At 45.5% G+C, this 23,188-nt stretch overlaps 1 protein-coding gene across 1 annotated transcript in view; it reads left to right on the top strand.

The window, feature by feature from the left end:
* The window catches only part of WDFY4 (WDFY family member 4), a 230,467-nt gene that overhangs the window by 62,106 nt on the left and 145,173 nt on the right, over positions 1 to 23,188 (top strand). The window contains exons 13-22 of the mRNA XM_026658165.2: positions 1,823 to 2,037; positions 3,496 to 3,608; positions 5,005 to 5,212; positions 5,541 to 5,617; positions 6,378 to 6,596; positions 10,668 to 10,852; positions 14,418 to 14,649; positions 17,010 to 17,161; positions 20,339 to 20,450; positions 21,239 to 21,429. Of these exons, the coding sequence (XP_026513950.1) occupies positions 1,823 to 2,037; positions 3,496 to 3,608; positions 5,005 to 5,212; positions 5,541 to 5,617; positions 6,378 to 6,596; positions 10,668 to 10,852; positions 14,418 to 14,649; positions 17,010 to 17,161; positions 20,339 to 20,450; positions 21,239 to 21,429 (1,704 nt within the window). The remainder of the gene's footprint in view (positions 1 to 1,822; positions 2,038 to 3,495; positions 3,609 to 5,004; positions 5,213 to 5,540; positions 5,618 to 6,377; positions 6,597 to 10,667; positions 10,853 to 14,417; positions 14,650 to 17,009; positions 17,162 to 20,338; positions 20,451 to 21,238; positions 21,430 to 23,188) is intronic.

Genomic DNA, 23,188 nt, shown 5'->3' with positions numbered 1-23,188 from the left:
GATGACATTTTGCCCTCAGACTCTAATCTGATGCAGAGCTGTGAGCCCTGCTGCTTTCTAATTGAACCTCCAGTTCCCTGACTCATGGTGCAAGTAATATGTGTTAGGAAAATCAATCCATGTCTATGGGGAAATGTAGACTGGTTTCCTGCCACCATTAACATTTTCACTAAAAAACCATTTTACTGGAACTAATATTCCTGAAAACAGCACATTTTATTCAAAACAAGGCAATCTCGGTATTGACAGCGCTGCTGTGATAATGAGAACAATCAATTTTTTTGTACTCCATTATGGTTCTATTGGATTTATTTTGGAGTAAACCTATAGTTTCACTTAGCCAAGATCTGTATCTTTTTTATTTTTTTTCAACTTTACGCAGATTGTAAATAATAATTTTTTTCATCCAGTGGAAGAGTAAGTGAAATAACGGCAATAAACATATAAAAGAGTTCTAAACTAGACATTCATTTCCACAGCTCACCCAATCCTCTTGCTAGAAGAAGAGAAATGTGTATTGGATCTGGAAGGGGTCTTATAAGTGTAGTGAGAGAATATACGTTTCTGCTTGTATAGAGATAAAAGAATAAATAATGGAGATTTAGAGCTAGATTTCTAAAGAGCTTAATTTCCATTGAGACACCAAAATAAGGGGCCAGATTGTCCAGAAAGCTCTGCATATTGGGTGCTGGGAGCTGTCTTGAAAATCTGGCCATTAAGGTTGCAGTGGGGGCTGCCGAGCAGGTGCTCAGCACTTTTGAAAATCTGACCCTAATTTAGGATGCCTAAATGGGAGCTGAGCTCTTTTGAATATCAGGCCCTGACAGTGGGCATTGAACAAGTCAAATTCCAGCCCTGAGCTCTTCAGAATCTAGCCTACATTGGTCAAAGATGTGACTCTCCTCTTACTTATACCAGTGTTATACCAGTCTAGTGGACCTGGTGGAGTTATTTCCAATTAACATTGCAAAATCAAGCCCAGAATGTGGACATCAACAACATTTTCTGCATGTCTGATGCCATTGGACATGTCATCATCTGTAATTCTTTACTAAGTAAAGTTTGTATTAACTATTTCCTTCAACAATATTTAACACATCCAAATGCTTCTCCTGTGAGAAATGCCCCAATCTCACAAAGATTTATGGTGATATAGACTATATACAGTTACTCCTGCAAAGTCCACTTGGGTCTCTGGGCCTTCCTACATCCTGGCTGGCCTACAAGCTGCTTTAAAAATCAACACAAGTTCAGTTTTTAAAAAGTGCGTAAGAACAATTGAAGGCCTCCATTCAGCAAAGCACTTAAGCGGTGCTTAAAGTTAAGCATGTGCTGAAGATTTTTAGTGGATCAAGGCCTTAATTCATGGTTGTTTCTAAAGCACTGAGTAGGTCCCATCAGTGTGACTGCCCGTGTGCTTGAAGTTAAGCATGTGCTTATATGCTTTGCTGGATCAGGCCCTGTGTATCGTGAGAGAGCTAGTGGTGTTATCTCTGCCTTATACAGGGGAACTGACTGACTGCTCCCCTAGTCCCTTCACAAATGTGGCGTTGCTGCAAGAGAGCTTGGCCACAGATGACTGAGTAGTAGTCAGATGGGAGAAGACGGCTGGGCTCTCCTGATGCTGAATTTTATGGCACAGCCACTAATGCATTTAATCGAAGCAGCATTGGTGTAGATGTAGACGCTGATCCTGCAAGCTGCTGCTCATGGGTGGACCTCTGCAGCTATCCGGAGCCCATTGAAATCAAGGATCTTCATGGAGCCAGCCTGTGGAGTTAGGGTCTCAGGCACACTGACACCAGCCCTCTCTTTGTTTCAGCTTTCCCAGGAAATCCAATGCGCTGTGGCCGATCACGTCCAGTCCTTGGTGAAATCGGAGAAGAGCCGTCAGGTGATGTGCGCATCCGGCTTGCTGAGCACCATCATAACCTCCTGTCAACATGCTCTGAACAATGACAGCCACCCATTGCACCTGCCTCTCATCAGGATTTTTGAGAAGCTTGCCTCACAATCCATTGAGCCAGATGTATTAAGGTACCGGATCTGTATTTAGCAGAGTGGTTTCACAGTGTCTTTCTGCACTAGGGCTGTGGATCCTTTAAGGAAATGGACTAATGCAAACTAGCACTGTGATTCAGCAAGGCACTTCACCAGGGACATTAAGTCCCAATTGGGACCCCTCACAGGCTTAAAGTTAGGGACATGCTTGAGTAAATTGCTGAATTGGGACCTAGGGTAGTAATTCTTTGTGTTTCTGTAGAACCTTCCACCCAGGGATCTCAAAGGAGTTGACAGATGTTAGTTAATTAAAGAACTGCAGTACGCCTGGGAGGAAAGGATTATTTTCATGTTTTTCAGATGGGGAAACTGAGGTGCAAAGAGACGCAGTGATTTTCCCACAGTCGCACACACTGTCAAAGATAGACCTAGGGGTAGAACCTGGAGTCATATTTCTCAGTCTCCTGCTCACATCAATAGACCGCACAGTCTCCATTAAAGCTAACAAAGGCCAGTATAGAGTGGGCTTTGGAAGGAGTGGAGTGCAGGCTGGGTTTGAATGCGCACCACAAATTTGTCCAGATTCTCTGAACATCTTGTCCAAAGCTGAGCTGTAGATTGTTTTCTTGTGAGATTTCTAAAGCTTCCTCCTTCTGGTCTGGCTGGAAATTCAGCTTTTCTCATGGCACTGTGGAACTTTGTCTGCATATCATAGCCAGCACCAGACAAAGCAATGATCTGGGAGAGAGAAAAATACTGGGGAAGATATAACCAGCTTTGTGGTGCTAATATTAGGGATGTTGAAATCAGTGATTCCATCACATCATATCTGAAATGCAGAGGATAATAAAGAGGCCACTGATTTTATAATGATCTTGGGAGACACCTAATTTTAGGAAAGTCTTCCTTTAATAGTTTCAGATGGCTCCCAAGATCCTTATGAAATCAGTGGCCTCTTGATTATCCTTTGCATTTCAGACATGGTGTGGTGGTGTAACTGATTTAAATTCATGCCCAGGCCAGTGTACACACAGGCTTTTCTGCAGAGCTGGTAAAACAGTTTTCTTTCTTTCTTTCTACCAACCGAAAAATAAGAGAAAATCCATTTCATGCTATTTGAAACTTTTCCAGGAATTTTTGAAAAAAGAAATTGATGAAAACAATGAATACGAAGATTTTTGTTTTGTTTCAAATGTGGCCTTCCTTCTCCCCCCACCCCCGCCCCAATAGAAAACAAGTTAGAAAATGAGGGATAAAAGAAGATGAAACAAACAATTTTTTCTTTAATTTGGAAAATCTGTGGAAAATGTTGATTCCGTCAAAAAGCCATTATTTTGTGTGGGAAAAGCTTTAGAGTGTGATTTTTTGTCCCACTCTGCCTTTCAAAGTAAAGGTGGCTTCACTAGCTAGAAGGCCGTAACCTCAGGGCTTTGCTGTGTATGCCTTGATGCCAGTGCTCCCATATATCCTATACAAAGGTGTTTGTGTTCTCAGGCAGTTCCTCTGGCTTGGGACCCCTCCGCCAATCGTGACTGGGACGTGCAGAAACCCAGCTAAGACTACATTGTGTCAAGAGCCTAGTTTGTGTAAAGCAGCTTGCAGTGAAGGTGAGAGCAGCAGCGTGGAGAATGGCGTTAGTATTCCGGGTGCATGTGCCGGGGAGGGAAAGCTGCTGCCAGACCTACTTGCTGAGAAGCCAGGCACAGCACAGATCTAGTCTCTAGAGCAGGCCACTGTGACAAACTGGTATGTTGATCAACAGCAGGAGCTGAGCCAAGAGCATTCAGAAGTCAAAGCACGAGGTCTGATAGCTTGAGCTCATGGTAGACTCTATCCCTGAGGCTGTGATAGACTCAAATCCTCACACAGAGTGGGATGCCTACCACACACTGACTGGGGGTGTGCACTAGCACATCCAGCAGCGCTCCCCAAAGGTGTGTGGCCTACGGGGCTGGGGCATTGGCATACCTGCCCTCTCCTGTGGGTCTAGAGGGAGTGTATCTATACGGAGCATTATTCACTTCGGGCAGCACACGCCCAGCACTCCTCACCGGATCAAGATCATAATGATAGTATTCCCACCCCACACACATGTTTTGCACATGCGTCAGTAACCCCATAAGGGGCAGGGTGGTGGAGAACCAGCCCCACAAGTCCTGCGCAGGCACAAACTCAGCTCTCACCTGCCCGTTGGGTTTAGCCCTTTAGCTATTGAATGATGGAGGTGGGGAAAGGAGCCAGCAGGGTTAGGTACCTTCCCCGAGGGGGGGAGAGGGCAGGGAAGTGCACTACTACCTGAGGAGCTATGTGGGGGAAGAAGAGCTGCTGCTCCGAGCTCTTCCCGCGGGCCTCACCTACAATTGGAGGATGCTTTTTTGTCTGAAAAGTTTTTCACTGAAAAATACGGGTTTGGTGACACTGAAATACTTTGTGAATTTGTGCACCAAACCGTTTGTATAAAACCAAAAAAAACCCAACGCCACCACCGCCAGCTTCCCACTCCCCCAATGGCAACGTTTTGATTTTTCGGTTTGAACCAATGTTTCTTTTCAAAATTTCCTTTAATTTTATTTTAAAGTTCAAAAATGTCCAAGAAACATTCACACTAAAACCAAAAGTTTCAGTTTTGTCCAAACAAAAAGTTTCGTCTGATCTGAAAGGAAACTTGTTTTGGCTTTTTTACGATTTGCTGCAACGTTTTTAAAATTTCATTTTCCGTTCAATGTGAAAGAATGGGTTTTTTTCTGATTTTTCAAAATTGCTGATTGACTGAAAAATGCATCAGTCCCCCAGCTCCACTCCTATTTCCTCCTCCTCCCCACCCCCCGCAGCACTGGAAAGGTTTCTGCAGCCCAAGGAGGACTAATTGAGCAAGGAGGGAGAAGCCATGACAATAAGATACATGCTTTGTAGCTGCAATCAATGAAATGGGAAAGAAGCATGCTACAGAATGGAAGCAGTGACAGTGCTGTGCATTGCTAATGATGGCCATTATTGTCCTAGATTCAGGAGCAGCCGTGCCGGACAATCCTGTGGTTCCTCAGCTAGCCACGCGGACCACCAGTTCCCCATGGGTGTCCAGGGGCTCTGCAATAGCTCTCCAGACATCTATGAGTCTCATCTCCATGACGTCGCCGCGGAACTTCCAGCCACACAACACTTCCTTGGCACCGTCCTTCGTGGAGTTCGACATGTCTCCTGAGGGATACGGGTATTGCTGCAATTCATGCTGCTCTTTTTATCACTTTACAGAGCCTCCCATCTCTTATTTTGGACCAAACAAGAGAGTCATAGCAGATCCTCCTGCTCCCATAATTCTCCTCCATGCAGCAGTGCTAGCAACTCACACAGCCTGCGCACAGCCTCCTAGTGATGGCAGAGAGAGTCTGCCATGCTCCTCATCATCAGCCTAGACCCACTGAGGGGCCAAGGCTGCAGGATTGTAGTCCGTGGGAGGTTGGCGTGTGGAAGGAGCACAGAGCCAGGTCCTTAATGGCTCGCCGAGACAGGCTTGAATTTCTGCTTTCTTTGTTTTGCAGCTGTTTGTTCCTCCCCACGCTCTCCACTGTGATGGGCCCCAATGTGGAACACTCCATCTCAGGAGGCATCGGAATGGGTAGGTACCTGCTGGTTCACATGGAGCCTTCTGAGAAAGATGAGCATAGTCCTCCTGCTCTCAGGCATCCTGCGTTATCCAGAGATGGTCGCATACAAGACCACTGCTTCAACACCCTCCCGACTCTTGCCTCAGATCCAGCTCTGAGGTATAGAGCTCAAGCCTCTCTTTGCGTCAGGCCATGCTGCAACATCTGCTCTGACTGTTAGGAGTAAAGGGGTGACTTTAAGGCAGGGCAGATACCAGGAAAACACCCTAACAGGTGAGATCCATTAGACTGTGGGATAATCCCCTAGAGGAAGGGACGGAAGGTGCATCACATGAAACATTTAAAACTAGACTGACCTCTAGGATTCTCTAAACTCTGGGGAAGCTCGGTTCCAATTGCAGATCTGGACTCCCCCACAGGAAGCACATCTCTAAGTGTCTCTCTCCTCAATGAGTGGCCTGGTAACCCCATTTCTCATCAGATAATCCTGGGCCACACACATCCTGTCTGGCACCATAATAAGAGAGGCAGTGCTGTCTAGTGGGGGGCGGGGGGACTTGGAATTAAAGCTCCTGGATTCCACAGTTGCTGCTTCCACTTACATGCTGGGGGACTTCGGAGAAGTCATTTGACTGTTCTGTGCCTCACAGGGCACTAGATTAATATTTGAAAAGCATTCTGAGATCCTCAGGTGAAAGGGACAGAGCCCTGTTGTCAGGGACCGAGCAGGGGAGCCTGCTTCCTCACACTCATTTTGTTTCCTACCCGCAGGTGCCAGACTGTTCCCACCCTCGGGCGGCCTGACTGTCTCCTCCTGGTTCCTGGTCAGCAGGTTCTGCTCTACCCGCGATGCCCACCCCTTGCGCTTCCTCACCGTGGTGCGGCACATGTCAAGGATGGAGCAGGAGTTTGTCTGCTTTGCTGTCAGCTTCTCCCCCACAGACCGCTCCTTGGTCATCTCTACAGAGGAAGTGGAGTTCCAGCCACTGGGTAAGGCTTTCCACAGGCACTGCAAGGCCAGGGCCTCAGTCATTCGGGAGGACTAGAGATTTAAAGGGTAATCTCCACTTTCCTTTTAAAAAGGAATTCTAGACCTCTGCCCTGGAAAGAGCCTTGGGAAACAGAAACAGCTATCAACTAATCACTAGGGTTGAAAGGTACAAGGAGTGGAAGGGTGGGGGACAAAAGATCCCTTCCCCCTCTTATCTGTATCTATTTAACTCTGAGTGCCATACTGCCACCGATCACTGCAGCATCTGACGCCTATATTCACAAAGAGACTTGGGCATTATGATGCTGGGTGTCACAAGGCTTAACTTTTTGGCACCTAGAAAATCCTGCAAAGCCTGAGTGAGGCACCTCTGCTGTCTAGACAGTAAATGGGGAGAGACAGCCCACTTAGCGATTCACAAAACCCAGTGCACTAGGCAGCTCCTTGCCTAAGCCAGCCAATGGGAGAGGCCAACGAAAGGTGAGCCCATGGGGATAGGCGCCTACATCTGGGCTGCAGGGTGGCAGCTAGCTCTGCTTGTGATCCACAATGCAGGAACCTTCTTTGGAGTTAGGCATCTCAGGAGTTCTGTACAGGAAGCTGGGGGTGGGGGAGCGCTGCGGTGGGTGAGGGAGGATGACCTCTCTCATCACTTTTAGCCTTATGGTTGGGGTACTCACCTGGGATGTGGGATTCCCCTCATTCAAGTCCCCCCCGCCCCCCACCTGATGAGGAGAAAGGATTTGCACAGGGATCTGAATGCCTGTTTTCCCCTGCTTTGGGAATTGCTCTGGGGCTTAGGCAGGAGATGGGTGCCCAGGAGCCTAGAAGGAGGAAGCAGCACATAGGCCAGAGGTAGAAATGGGCACAAAGTTCAACAGGAGTTTTGTGAATTGCAGTGGAACCTAAAACGTAGGCGCCTAAATGCTTTTTGAACCTAGCCCTGGGTACCTTCCACATACAATCAACAGCACTAGGTGGCCAAGTGAGAATTCCCTGGGGCGGGGGAGCTGCCGGGGTGTCTGGCCACTGTGCCAGCCCCAGTCCAGTTTTAGGGGGTGGGAGAGGGCCATGGCCAGAGTGCATCTGATCCCTTGGGCAGCGCTGCTGGCTGGGATATGTAATGTGAGCCAAGTAAGCTTGAGGCATGTCCGAAAGAATCATCTCACTGACCCTCCCCCATATCCTCAGGCCGGACCTGTGCAGAGTGGTAAAAACAATTTCCTTCAGAGGGTCCCACGGTATTTGGAGGTCATTGCTGTACAACACTGTCAGCAGCTCGTGAAGGAAACACCAGAATGTATCATCTGGTGTGAGTCAGTGTGATCCTGGATCCTAGCAGGGCAGAGGTGGTGGTCTAGATTCTCGGTCCTGCTCAATTTGTGCTTCGTACAGCAAAGACAAGGAGCTGCTACATCTACCTGATTCTCAGGGTGGATCTGTGCCAGTGTCAGTGTGGGTTAGAGCAGCCCCCAGGCTGCTCTGTTATATCCCAGACAACAACCAATCATAAGTATTCTGGCATTCTCCTTTCCCACCCCCTCTACCAGGATTAGATTGGGGCTGGCTCAGTGGCCAGGCACATGAGATCTGTACCAGCTGGGAGTTCCCGCAGCAGGGGAATTCTTACCTGGTCAGCTCTAATTGACAAGAGTAGTAGAAAGGGTCTGGAACTCACCCAAGGATTAATATCGGTTCTATTTATTACTCCACTTCTTATTCTTTGCACTTGATTTTCAGTGCCCTACTTAGGACAGTATCGTTTATTGCAATTAGCAGAATTTTGTACTGCTTGGAGTGAAAGTGGAGTGAAATTGATGCAGATTTCATTGCAAATTAAACAGATACATTGTGCATTGAGTGCTCTTTTATTCTTCTTTTTAATTACATTTCTGATTCCTTTCCCCAACCCTCAAGAGAATCACTGAACACGTGTGAAAGATCCCATCTCCTACTTCCATTATACAGTGTGTGAATAGCATTGTGTTATCCCAGGTGGGATCTGCAAACCTGACATCAGAAACAGAGGCCATCTGGCTGTATTTAAGAAATCATTTGATTTGTCTTACTTAGAGCTGAGCAGATAATTTTTTTTTTTCAGTTTGGCCACTGAACAGAAAAAAAAATCAGTTCATTTTGAAACAAAATGGATTTTGTTGTTGGGTTTTTTTCTCGACATAATGAAAAACTGAAAATTTTGTCCAGGTTGAATGAAACATTTTGAACATCTATTTGAAGCAACATTTTCAAAATGAAGTGTCTAAAGGATTCATTTAGCAAATGACAAAGCAAACCATTTAGGTGTTTTTCAGAAAAATTATTCTCATTCGTATTTGTCCGAAACTATTCATCGAATTCAACCTTTATTCACAAATGAGTTTGTTCGCCCCAAAACTTCATTTCTGGCACATTACTATTTAGCCAAAACATTTCACCCACCTCTAGTCTTAGTAAGAGTTGGTAATGGCTTATAAGTACATGTTGAGCCCCTACAGACGTGGTTATGTCAGGCTGTGGGGCAATGCATTGAAATGTATTGGAATATGATGTAAGTTCCCTTCAGTGTTTGGTAGAAGGTGTTATGGAGTTGCTCGTATGTTGCTGTGTTACTGTGACTGGACTACGAAGTCCCAGTTGTTGAGAAGTACCTAGAGTGATACGTCATTCTAGGTTACTTCTAAAGAACAGAAATTCTGTAGTCCAGTCGTATATGTATGTTACTGTGTGGCTGTGTAAGAGCTAGTATTATTACTATGTCTGCCCTAGTCACAGTATTAGATAATAAAGATCCCATTGTTGTTGTACCCTGGCACCTGCACGAACATCTAATGTGTATCTTCCCCACAAGAAGGGGAGTCTTCTCCAACAAGAATGGTTTCTTAGGTATGTAAAATGACCACCCTTTTGCCATTAATATTCTGCTGTTCGAGGAGACGATGCTAAATTAATGTGCTAAATTGTGCCAGGTTCCCAGAAGTCTTTGGGAATAGTGCAGCTTATAAATTAATACCTGTTATTATTCTCACTGATAATGACATGAGGGACGTGCACAGATCTGGAGCATAGAGGGGACTGAGATGGCAGTGAACATCCCCTGATCTCCTGGCTTCCAAAGCAAACAGCTAGTTGGCTTCCCTGATTTTTGAATGGCTATTCTGAGTCTTTCACTTATCCATTTCTTCTTATCCAATGATCAGAGCTGTGCTTGGTAATTCAAACATGATCCTGATTAATCCATGGGAGAAGGGGGCTGGGACTGAGAGTGGGGTGTACAGTGCAGCTGGGATTTTCAAAGAAGTCTAATGGAGTTAGGTGCCTGATTCCCATTGAGCTGGGTGCCCAACACCCTTAGGCACCTTTGAAAACACCAGCTTACCTGTCTCCGTAATGCAGTCACCACATACAAAGGATCTGAATGTGTCCAGCCTCTAAGAGATCCTTTCCATAGAAGCTCAATCAATGAGGACTTGAGGATTTGTCTTGTTTAGAATTGGTTTCATTTTACAGCCCCCAGGACGTTGAGAAAAAAACATTCTTGAGAGCCGGCGGTATTTGGGAGCGCAGCTCCAGCACACACCATGTGAATCTCGTGGGTGAATACCCACTTCGTCAGACGCAATGGGTATTCACCCACGAAAGCTTATGCTCCAATACATCTGTTAGTCTTTAAGGTGCCACAGGACTCTTTGTTGCTTTTTACAGATCCAGACTAACACGGCTACCCCTCTGATACATGTGAATCTCGAGGCTTAGGGAAACCTTAAGTCCTGATAAAAGGACTCCAGCAGTTTAGGGCATTTTTATTGCTCCCTCCCATCACTGCTTTCCTAAAGCTCCGCAGTCCTACCCCGGCTCTGCCATTGACTGACTCTGTGATCTTGGGCAAGTCACTTCACCTCTTCGTGCCTCAGTTTCCCAGTCAGTATGTTAATATTAGTTGCATTGCAATACTGCCCAGAGGTCCCCATCAGGACTGAGGCTGTATTTTGCCAGGCCTTGTGCAAACACACAGTAAAAGACAGCCTCTGCTCTGTCTGCCTGCCACTTAAGTGCTTGTTTTTCCTGTGCAGACATCATGGAACCTGAAGTGGAGGTCCCAAATCACTCCTCAGCCCCAACTCAGATTGAGTTCAGCTGCACCCAACAACTAGCCACGGGGCAGTGGCATCACCTCACAGTGACGGTTGCTAAGGAAACGAAAAGGAACTGCATCGTTTCGGCGTATATCAACGGACAGATACTTGGCTCTGCTAAGGTAAAGGCTTTCTTCATAAAACCGTGCTTGGCAGCTGGTCATTTGCATTTCTTGGGTCAGTTTCTTCCTGTCTTGTTAATCCCACAGCTAGGAGACCTCAAAGAGCAATGCTGTCCGTATGCGTTGGAGCACGTGGCGCTCAGGCTGGCACTGGAAATCACACGAATCCTTAGAAATTGAGGCTCAGATTTTCAAAAGTGACCAGTGATTATGGGGGCCCAACCTGAGACACCTTAAAAGGGCCATTCTTAGGAATGCTGAGAACCCGCCCTTTGAAATTCAGGACCCTTTAGAGGCATCTCAAGTTGGGGATTCAAAGGCTTTAGGTCTGTATTTTCAACAGGGAATAGTCATTTCGGATGCTTCAATGTTGGGATTGCAGAAGGAGGCCCGGGGAGCAGTGCAGAGACACTGATCCTCTGTGTGACTGCCCAGCCTTCCACAATAATGCTAAGACTGATGGGATTTCCCCCTACATCTCAGACATCTATGGGTTTGGTGTGTCCCACTGCTTCCCTGCCCTGCCTGTTGCATCCCATGGAACACTCTGAGTTTCACATCCCTCAGGTGGTCATTCCCTGCATACTGGCCAATCTGCTCCCAGCTCTAGTGTCAAACAGTCTGTGAACTAGATCTTCTCCTCAAATAATAGACTCAGTCTGTTTCCAAGAGCTATGTTCACATGGGTTAATATGAAATAAGAAAGATGGCTCAAAATGGGGGGAAAGAGGATTGCAAAACGTGATTTTTTTTTTTGCAAGTCTTGCAAAATTTAGTTGTTTTCTAATAAAGCCCCAGCTCCCGGAGTCATGTCATTTCACAAGAGTCTCAACTTTCATTACAAAAAATAGTTTCTTCACCTTTTGGGTGTGGGGAAAAGCTTGAACTCAGTGCACCCTGAAGGCTCAGAAACAAGAAGGCAAATAAAAAGCACCACCAATTTATTATTTTGTTTTATTTTATTTTTTATTTATTTTATTTTATTTTAAATCTCAAAATTTTTAAGCCAATCTCAGGATAGTTTTGAAGCCTTACTTGTGATTCTTTTTAAACACTTGTGGTTGGCCATACTGAAACTGTCGTCCAATTCTAGGCAGTCCCTAGATCCCTTCCCCTCTCCACTGTCATTCATTTATAGCAACCTTGGTCTCTTCCTTCTGACTCCTCTATTCTGATGTATGCAAAGCTCGCTTGTGTGTTATACTTTCCCTGTAAAAGCAATCTGTTTCATTCCCAATATTCTCTTTCCCATACTTGAGAAAAATTATGTCTCCACAGCATCTTGTGGGACCTATATCCATTCTGAGAATGAAAACTTAATTTAATTTGCCTTCTTTTAAATGAGACTGGAAGTCATGGATAAAACCAGGCTTGAGCATCACAATGGATTAAAGGATTCACAGCAAATGTGTTTATCATAAGTCAAAATAAAAATAAAACAAGGCTTTAGTAAATAAGAGATGGGCCCAGATTCCGTGTCTTGAGGAAATGAGGTGATGCTTTTTTCGTGATATGGAAAGCGAAGAGGAAATCAGGCAACAAATCAGAATTACACAGAGGTCATTAATATCTAGGGCCAGGATTTTAGTGTCATGGGAATTGCAGACAGGATCAGATCTGAGAGCAATCTGATCCAGTCTCCTACTGTACCCAGCATCAAATACTTCAGAGGAAAGGATAAGGACCCTGCAGTAGCATATTTGGGATGATGTGGCCCCATAAAGGTCATATCCCTACCCTAATAGAGTCTGCATTAAGCTCTGAAAACTATTTGCGATTATAAATGAACATTTTTCAAAAATAGGCAGGTGCCTACGTCCATATTTCAGCACTTAAGTGGCCAGATTTTCCAAAATGCTGATCTCCCATTGAAGTAAACTGGAGCTGCTGAGTGATCTGCACTTTGGGGAAAATGGCTTGTTTAGGTGCCTGGTGTAGATGTAGGTACCTAGCCTTTAGGCTCCTATTGATGAAACTTGTCTCCTAGGTCATTCTGGACGTGCAGTAGCCTCTCTATAGTTATGGTTGCTACCCAGTTTCCATTACAAGCCTGATTCTGGATCCTTCTCTAAAATCTACCCCCCAAAAAAAGAACATTGGCCTCAAGGAAGTTTAAGTCTGGGATCAAGGCAGAGGATTTTTCTACTACATTTGAAATGAACTGGATGGGTGTTCTTTAAGAAAGACACCTTGGGTGGGGTTTTCAAAAGTGCCTACGTGACTTGAGGAGTGCAAGTTCTGATGGTACTTTTGAAAGTGATTTAGAAGTATAAATCACTATGATGCTTTTGAAAATCTCAGTTCTAAAAATAATTATTTATTAAGTTGTTAGTTATAGTAGAGCCTGGGGAGGGACTAACCAAGAACAGGGCCCTGCTGTGCTAGGTGCTGTATGCATACAGAGTAGTACATAGTCCCTGCCCAGGAGATTTTACATTTTAGACGATCTAGATCTTAGTCTAGATTTTACAATCTAGAGGAGCACAATAGAGTTGCTCCTCAGAGTCCAAAAAGGCATCTTAACTTTTTTGCTGCGTTGGGGTTGACTAGCCTTCCTCAGAGCCCAGCTGCAATGTTGACTAGATTATGATCAAAGCTGAAAATTGACTAGTTATTAAATGATAGGCCCATGTCCTGTAACTGATCTACCCCTGGCAAATAGCCCTATTGAAGTTGATGGGGTGCAGGTGCAGGGGTCTGCCCAAATGGAACAAGTTGCGGGATTGGGGCTTTAAATAGTCATGTAAAGTGACAGCTGATTCTTGGAGGAAAACACCAGGATTTCCAAAGTTGCTTAAGGAGTTAGGAACCCAAAACTGATTATTGAACATCCCTGTTACAACTATAGTAATTGCTGACATGGAAATGTAGCATCAGGGAAGTATTTAATGTAGATTTTGCTTCTTTGCTGCTCTTTAGCAGCTGAGAACAAAGAGGTGATTTAGCAGTCCCATGGGAATCAGAAGGTCTTCACAGATCACTGGCAAGTGCTCTGTAGGTCACTGATAGCACACAGAGCACACTTCGGAGACTATTGATCCCGCTTGGGGTCTACTTGTTATCTCGTTCCAGGAAGGAGAGACCAGATGTATCAGGTGACCAGATTACAAAAGCATAGTTTAAGTGTTGAAAAGAATGGGCCAAATTGATCCCTAGTGGAAACAGCTCAAGTCAGTGTGATTGCACCAGGGACGAATTTAGCCTGATGTAGTTACGTGATCTCTGATTTCAGAGTAGCAGCCGTGTTAGTCTGTATCCGCAAAAAGAACAGGAGTACTTGTGGCACCTTAGAGACTAACAAATTTATTAGAGCATAAGCTTTCGTGGGCTACAACCCACTTCTTCGGATGCATATGATCTCTGAGCGAAACAGCATGATCCCTTGTGTTAATGTCAGTCCTTATGTAACTGGGATTTTCACCAACTAAGGACCTGATCTGTGACATCACATGCACAGCACCTGTGACTCCCCTTGACTTCAGTGGGGATGAGGACAGACAGTATCTTGCTGGGCAGAGGCCCTACAGCTCCGCAGATACACAAGCGAATTCTTTCTCTGGTGCAGATGCAGTACATACAGCCCTTACCCGGGAGCAGTATTTCCATGGAACCGTCGTCCTTCGTCGACATCTATGGCTACATAGCTACCCCCCGCGTTTGGAAACAGAAGTCCTCCTTAGCTTGGCGCCTGGGCCCGACATACTTGTTTGAAGAGTCGATCTCTGGGGAAACCGTGGAGGTGATTAACAAGCTTGGGCCCCGGTACTTCAGTAACTTCCAGGCAGTGCAGCTTCCAGGTATGCGGGGACTCGGATGTGCCGCACCGGGCATCTGCCGTGGTTTATTATTATCATCCATTATTAACATTCCCGGTGTGCCTAGAGGCCTCTAACAAGATGGGTCCCCATTATGCTGGACACTGGGTGTACGTGTAGTAAGGCCTTACGATCTAAACAGACAGGACAGACGAGAGTGAGAGGAATGAAGTATAATTATCCCTATTTTACAGGGCAAACTGAGGCACAGAGCTAGGCCTCCGCTAGGAGTTAGGCACCTAGTGGGGTTTTCAAAAGTGCCGGAATTCCTATCTGCATCTTCAGACACCTAAATACTTTTCAAAATCTGGCTTTAAGTGACTTGCCCAGGGCATCTGTGACAGAGTCAAGAATTAATTAAGATTGATCCATCTGTCATGCTTCTATGCCCCCCATCACCATAGTATCTGGGCGCTTCACAATTGTCAGTGTATTTCTCCTCAGAACCCCTCCCCGCACACCCCGTTGGGTAGGTCAGTGCTTCTATCCTCATGTGACCCGTGGGAATTGAAGCCGAGAGAGACTAAGGCTATGTCTACACTGTCAGCGGCATGTTGAGTACAGACACTACACGTCCCCTAACATGGGTATAAATCGCAGCATAGATGGTGAGGCACTCCTTAGGCGAGTAGAGTACAGAGACACCAGACACCATGTATACCCTACATGACTCTCTACACACCCCAGCCGTGCCTCCCCCATTTACATGGCTGTTTTTAGCAGTATAGAGTCCTGCTGCCCCCCTGTTGCCAGAGCCTTTCACTGCCCCTCCCTCCGCTGCTGGAGCCTTTCACTGCTCCATGTAGCTATATGCTACAGTGTGGAAGCAGCCTGCTTTTCATTGTGGCGTGTACCTTACACACTGCTGCAAGAGCAGACCAGGCCTAAGTGACTTGCCCAGGTTTACACGGGATTTTTGTGGCGGAGCCGGAATTGAACACCGATCTCCCCCAGCCCAGACTAGAGCTCTAACTCCTGAGTTCCAACTCAGTGGCTTGACCACAGGACCAACCGTCTTCATTTTCTGTGGGCATCTTGTTATTTATGGAGTCTCCAGTTTGGGTGAGGCAGACATTAAGGAAGAACCTTTGTAACTGGGATGTGCAGTGCTAGACAAAAACATAGCAGAAAAGGAAACAGCAATCTCCTTAGCTGCACAGGCCCTCAGAGGAGAGTGGTGCAAAACAGTGGGGGAGAGAGCGGGAGGCAGGGAGCACGAAGTTGCATTCAATTTAATGAAGAAGCTTTTTAACTAAAGTATACTGTTAGCTTCAATTATTAAACAGGCAGACAGAGCATCTCCAGTACATTTTAGTTATTGATTGCTGCTTGTTCAACTGCTGAGTGTATCCACCTCTGCATTAGGAAGTTAGTGGGCTGGGGATGTCTTCTCACACTTTAAAAGAGTGGAACAAACCCATCTGCTGAAGCTGCAGCCTAAAGCAAAGGGTACAGGCGGGGTGAAATTTTTCATCAAAACTGGTTTTCAATGGAAAATTGAGGGTTTTTTTACAACAAAATGTTTTCCATGTAAAATGTCTGCTTTCTAGGGAAAACCTGGATTTTTTTGTCAAAAAATTGAATGCCTGAAAATCAAAATATTTCAGCCAAAAGCCAAAATATTTTGATTCTGCAGCAGTGCCTTATGGGAGTTGTTGTTTGGGAGTTTCGTGCTCCCATTCTCCTCTATAGACTGGCATCCCCAGCCAGACTTCATTTCCCATGATGCTCCATGGCCACGTGACTGCCATGATGCACCACCTCCTCTCTCCAAGAGGGGGGAGACTGTTGTGCAACAAGAGAGGTGTAATCAGATCTGGGAACCCAGTGACCTGACTCAGTTTCCCAGAACAGGGCTTGGGAATTACTTGGAGAACAGGGTATAATTGCTATGGGGTAAACTATTCCCCAGCTCTCAGCAGGTGGGTGTGGAAAGTCCTCCATGGAGTGGTTCCACTGCCCAGCCTCTTTACTTGGACCATGTGGAGAAGCAAGGATTTATCCTATGAGAATAATTATATAGCGACAGATACCTCCTTAATGAAACCTGCACTGTGTGTCGTGCTCTCAACTCTTGGGTTCATGGAGATGCTGGTGGTAAGATCTACAAAGAGCAGTTTCCAGTGGAGAAAAGCTGAGTGCAGCTCCTACTGGTGCCCATGCTGGCAAGCTCCAGCCTTTGGGCTGCAAAGATGTAGGTCCAGTTGTGGTTCTGGTTAGATCAAAGCGGAGCCCTTTCTAAACACCCCCTTCTCCCTCACATTTTATCCACTTACCTGTTTTAGTCTCATGTACCGAGAATGTGAAATTGCTCACGGGTTTAAAAGTCTCTCTTGTTTTAGCTAATGATGACTCCAAAGAGCCTCAGCTCACAGCCTTGATTGCAGAGGAGAGAATTTCATTTGGGATCAACGCCATTTGCTCATCCACCACCACCATCCAAGACATAAAGAGCTGCTACAACGAAGTGGACGGTCGGCTGATCGCCAAAGAGGTCACAGGGTCTCTTCCTTTGCTTTCAGACAGGCACCTTTGCATTCAGATTTTCTTGGAGCAAAGTCTCTGGTTTTGTTATAACTTCCTTGCTCTGGTGCTTTCCCTGAATTCCTGGATCTGAGTCTCTTCCCATGTACACCAAATTTACATTAATATAAATCCATTCATTTCAGCGGTGTTACTCCTGATTTGCACTGAAGGAAGTGGGAGGAGATTCAAATCAATTTGCATTACAGGAGGAAACTTGTCTTCTTAAACACTATGTGCACCAAAGGCTGCTATGTAATTGACAACTAGAGCTGAGCGAACAATTGATTTTTGGGTTTGATGGTCAAACCGAAAAATAAAAAAACCCTCTTTTATTTCAAATGGAAACGGAATTGTTTCCTGTTGTTCTTGATTAAACGAAAAACAAACAAACAAACAAAAAGTTGGCCAGGTCAAATGAAATGCTTCAAATGTCTATTTGAAATAATATTTTCAAATCATGGTTGACATTTTAAAAGGACATTTTCTAAGTAAAATGTTGTTATGAGTCAAAAATAGCACGACAAAATAAAAGGTTGAAATGGCTTGTTTAAAAACTGCAAAAAAAACCATTTTGACCTTTTTTTTGAAAAGTCAGATTTTTTTCAGCTGAAACGATTTACTAAATTGGACCCCAAGTAGTTCTGGAGCCCTGAAAAATGCATTTTTGGCAAAATTTCTGTTTGCCGAAAAAAATTCATCCAGGTCTATTAATAGATTCCAAGGCTAGAAAGGATCATCTTGTGATCATCTAATCTGACCTCGTGTATAACAGGCCAGAGATCTTCCCCCCAAATAATTCCTAGAGCTGATCAATATTAAAAAAAGTTATCTAAAACCCAACAAACTGGGGTTGTCACCTTTGTGCATTTGTCCAATAAACCATAAAAACACTGGGAGCACAAAAATCACCATTGTGTATCAAGGCTATGGTACATCTAATCCAGTACCCTGTATCGGACAGCGGTTAGCACCACATGCGTCAGAGGAAGGTGCAAAAATTTCATAAAACAAAATTATGGAATAACCTGCCCATAGGAGACTTTTTTTCTTGATCTCAGTCAATTAGTGGTTGGTTTATGGCCTGGGGGTTACGTCATATGACTGTAATTTTTAAATGATTTAAGGTCTGTTGTTACAAATCTTTGATCCATTAACTGTCACATGGTAGCATTCTCTTTTAGTATCTCATTGAGTGCTCATTAATGAAATTGTTTAACAAGAAGAAAATTCCTGGACAAAATTTTGTTTTTGTTAAAACTGGAGTTGAAATTGAGTGTATATCGATAACTTAGGGGTTAAAAAGTTTACAGGTATTTTGTAATTATCCCCAAGTGAACTGTTACAAACTCACATGGTTCAGGATACAAGTTACTCTTAAAAGAAATGCAGACATGGCAAAGTAAGGGATGCACAGTTAAAGCTCTCTAACAACCTTAACTTTGCTCTGGAGTGATGCCAGGAGGGAAAAACACTTGATTGGCTCATGCCTCTGCATCTGAGACACCTGACCATCCCAACATCCAGCCACAGTCTAGCCCCCCGGGGGGTCCGACGAGAGGCAGTGAAGTGCAGATACTACGGTATTTCTTCAGTGTCAGTCTTCAAGCCCCTCACCCACAGGCATCAGGTGGAGTATTATCTGCAGTATCCTACACGGGGGAGCCAGATGGCAGCAGACTCTGCATGTGTACACACCCTTTACCACCACCAGAGCCTGCAGAAATGGGTACAGAGCAGAACCATTGCATGCGTAGAGGGTTAGATGTGGTGGTGTCTTCCACCAGGAGAACCTCTTTGTTCCAAAGGCAAGGGAAAGGGAAATGGTGGAGACTCCAGGAAATGGTGGAGAAGGATGCGCTGCATCACATCCGTGAGCCACTATGAGTGCAGTGAATTGTGAGGAAGCTGCAGCCCACGGCAGCAGTGTGGGAGTAGTGGACTAACCTCCCCGGGGACTCCTGTAGCTCTACAGATATGCTAAGTTCTTCAGGATTTCCCTCATCCTCAGCCCAATGTGCACAGGGCTTCTCACCCCACAGACTCTCCTTAGCCTCCCACATCCTATAGGTCTGTGGTTCTTAGGTAGCTTCCCTGAGTGCTCTGCGCATCCCTTCTCTGTTACTCCAGGCTCCTCCTCCCACTCCCAGATTTTGCTCCCAGCAGGCTTCTTAAATCCAGAGGGAGCAGCTTTGGATCTTAGTAGGGTCAACACTGGGCTCAATATGGATGTTTGGGTACCTTAGCTCTAATTTCCAAAGGTTTTTTACTCTTAAGTTACCGGCGAGCACTCTTGACCTGAACTCCATCTTCGCCATGTTTTTGTTTTAGCTGGAGCGGGAGATACAGATAGAGCTCTGACAGTGCTCAGGTGGTGGTAAAATCCTGCCTTGAAATAATGACAGAAGCCGGGTTATTCATGCCTAAGGCTGTGTGAGGGGGTGGGCTGTGCCAGTGTGCCCCTGGAGGCCAGGGGAACAAAACCAAACCCACTAATCCAAATGAGTATGTCCCCTTTAATAAAGTCTCACAGAGGGAACATTTGTAAAACAGGTCGAGAGGCCCTTATTCCTCAGCAGTCAGGTTTACAAACACCTCAACTCGACATCCTCCAGCAAAGTCTCTGAGTCTGGTCTGACTAGTCCCTGTGAGCTGGATGGCCTCTAGTCCTCTCCTTGCTGCTCAGCTGCCTTTCCTGTTTCAGTGGGACAGGGACCTCCTTGATCATACCCAGGCGGGTCTGATTGTGAGTGCCTGGCTGGCCCTGGAAGGGGGAGTGCACTCCCTCAGTGGGTGCCTCATTTCACTTAGCTGTCCCTGGGGTTTGAAGCGTGTACTATAGGCTATCCGCATTGCTGTTCTGAGTCCCTGCCAATGCAGTACCCACGATAGGAACAGTAAGGGGCATGTGTGGCAGAGCTGGAGGAGATATTTGGACTGGACGAGCAGTTCTGACTTTGAATCCCCTTGTGTTATCGATTTTGAGCAACAGTTTATCTTTGTACATGAAATGTTCTATCGTAGTCTAAAAATACTAAAATAATCCCAAACAAATACAATCCCTGATTCCTTGCTTCCTCCTCTGCTCCCCCACCCCCAATTTAACCTCCAACAATGTTTCCTACAAGGTCTTTTTGGTCTATTTTAGATGGGGATCATCTCTCGTGACAGTTCAACACCAGTTTTCCTGGCTAGAAACATTGCTGGACACCTCTCTGGTCCCTTACGAACTATTGGATCGGTGGCTGTGGGCCAATTTGGTAAGTACAAATTGGGGAATGGAAAAGTAGAGCATGAGAGCTGGGGCTAGTCAGACTGGATCTTCAGACGTTTATATGTTCTGTCCTGGAATGTGTACATAGGACTCCCATTGTAATCAATGGGACCTCGGCATGTACATGTATCTGAGGGGATAACTTGCCTCTAATGCCTTAAGCTTCAAGGCGTTTGGTAGTGATCTTGTTCAGAAATATGTAATGGATGTGGCTCCAAAGTCTCATAGGTGTCATTGGGAATGATGTCACGGTCACATGCTGTAGAATAGTGAGCCCTTTTGCCAGACTCAATTAGTTAATGGCATTTCTACCTTTTCCTCTTGCAGTTTCATTTCTCTTCATCTCTCTTATGCTGTAGGTTTTCTTAGAGATGAGTCCAAACCAAAACCCTGGCTCAGAATAACCTTGAACTTGGGAGAGATTCAGATCTAGAACTCGGCTTCATGGCTGGCCCCTACCCTGACAATAATGGCCAGGACTAACATTGCAGATTGGCTTTCTCTGGAGTTCTGATCCAGATTCAGGCATTGCTGCTCAGACCCATCTCTCTCTCCGTTGGGTTGTTAAAGCAAATGCACCACCCTCCCTTTCAGATGCAGCAGAATTCAGAGATTTACTGCAGTCCACTCTCAGGATGAAAGTTCTCCCCTGCCCAGAGATGCAGCATGGTAACAGGGCGTCGCTGTTGTACTGCAGTCATGTGCCCATTAATGTCCAGCTCTAGATTTGTTCCATGTCGGTTCATGGAGCAGTAACTGTTGGTCTCTCCCCAGGGGTACGAGTGTTCCAGTCTTGCCCAGCAGCTAACAGCCTGAACTTTATTGGGGGCCCAGCCATTCTGCTAGGCCTCATTGCCATGGCCCAGGATGACCATGCGATGTACGCCGCAGTCAAAGTCCTGAACTCCGTCCTGAACCGCAGCCCCATGAGTGAGAAGCTGATGAGCCACATTGGCGGATACCAGGTGAGAACGAGCCCCTCTTGTTCCAGGTGCTGTTCGCCTCACTTGCATTATGTGTTCTCTACCTCTCTGAGGGCCTGGCCCAAAGGCCATTGCAGCCAATGTGAGTGAGGCATTAAAGGCCTACAGCCCTTAAAGTTAGTCCCAGGGAAAGCCTGAGAGTAAGGCCTGCAAGACTGAGCTCTAAATCCTGTGCCCATCATCTCCGTCACAGCTCAGCTGCTGCTGGTGAAAGCAGCCAGGCAGGGCTCGCTCCCAGACACAGCCAATGAGACTCCCAGTCTTCACAAGATTCACAGCGTCTTCACTTACTTGTTACGATAATGGAAGGTGTCACACTGGCCATTGTATTAAGACCTTAGCCACAGAGCAGGTAATGCAGAGGCAGCAGCTGTGCAAACTCCCCCCACATATTGCCCTCTGCCAGCATACTTCAACCCTAATCCGGAAAACTGCTTTTAGGGCAAGAGCTCTGTTCCTTCCCCATGGCCTATGCAGTCCTTGACTTCTCTCTGCTGAGCCTGCCAGTAATTGAGACGGTTAGTGATAATGGTGGAGGGTCTTTTGTCTGCTAGGAACTGGGCTGAGGCAAAAATGTAGTCTGCATCTCAGAATGTATCATTCGATCTGCCCCAAACTCAGCTTTTGGTACTGTGCAACCTTGAAAGTAGGGTTGGCTCCCAGAGTTTTGAATGAACTTGGGGCCCAGCTTGTGGAAGAAGAAGAAGAAGATCTATATTCTATAGTAGTTTGGGGTGGAAATCAGGTGCAAGTCTGCAGTTTCAGTGGAGTGTGTCATTGGGTAAGTGAAATGATTGGTGTCACCCAGGCTAAAGAGAGATCTCACTAAAAAATTAGTCCTACTGCGCATAGAAGGTATCTTTAAAAGAGCAAGAGAGGGGCCCCCTGGATCTGGAAACACACACTGCAGTGTTTGAATGAATGTTAGAGCTGGCTGAATTATTCATTGTGAATGAATGAGCTGATGGATTTAGCCCATTTTTCCCATCTGATCCCGATTCCTGTGATTGTCTTCATTATTTGTAAGTGTTCGCCAGTTTGTGAAAATAAATGTCAGACTTTGGAGTCTTGACTTTTTGCTATATGTTGTTCAGTCTACGTGATTGGTTACCTGTGTCACATGGAATTCTTTTTGCTCTCTCATTGGATTGCTGAAGCTTTCTAAATGGGAGACTAATCAATGGTGAATTACCCACGTACACACTTTCTGGTGCATATTTCTGGGTGAATAATCCTTCCTTCTAACTTTTGTGAAACTCGGGAGCTTCTTGAACACTTTCCAGATACAGCAGTGATCACTCAAACACTCACGACTAGACCCGGTTGCAAAACAAGAAAATTTTCACCGAAACGTGTCCCTGTTTCTCATTTAAAAAAAGTTGAAATTTGAATTTTTTGATCTGCTCTTCTCACAAACTACTAATAACATGAGTAAGTGCAGTGAGTTCTCCATGTGTATTCACATGTTGTTCTTGGTAACTTTCCTGCAGCATGAGTTTACATGTGTTTCACTCCTTCCTGCTGCTTCTTATCCAAAAAACCTCCTGCTCTGCTGTCAAATTCCTCCTGAAAGCCAGCTTGCCAATTACAACCCCCCACATTTTCAATGTCTGTTAAAAACTTCACTCACTGCTTGAAGCTTCAGTCTTATGCACAGTGTATGCTGCATGTATGAATAATACACATACATGTATAAGCAGCAAAGAGTCCTGTGGCACTTTATAGACTAACAGACGTATAG

This window comes from Terrapene carolina, unplaced genomic scaffold (genome assembly GCF_002925995.2).
Source record: "Terrapene carolina triunguis isolate 2854851 unplaced genomic scaffold, T_m_triunguis-2.0 Scaffold402, whole genome shotgun sequence".
Taxonomy (NCBI): domain Eukaryota; kingdom Metazoa; phylum Chordata; order Testudines; family Emydidae; genus Terrapene; species Terrapene triunguis.
The sequence above is the reverse complement of the archived record's forward strand: the minus strand, read 5'-3'. Positions and strand labels throughout refer to the sequence as shown.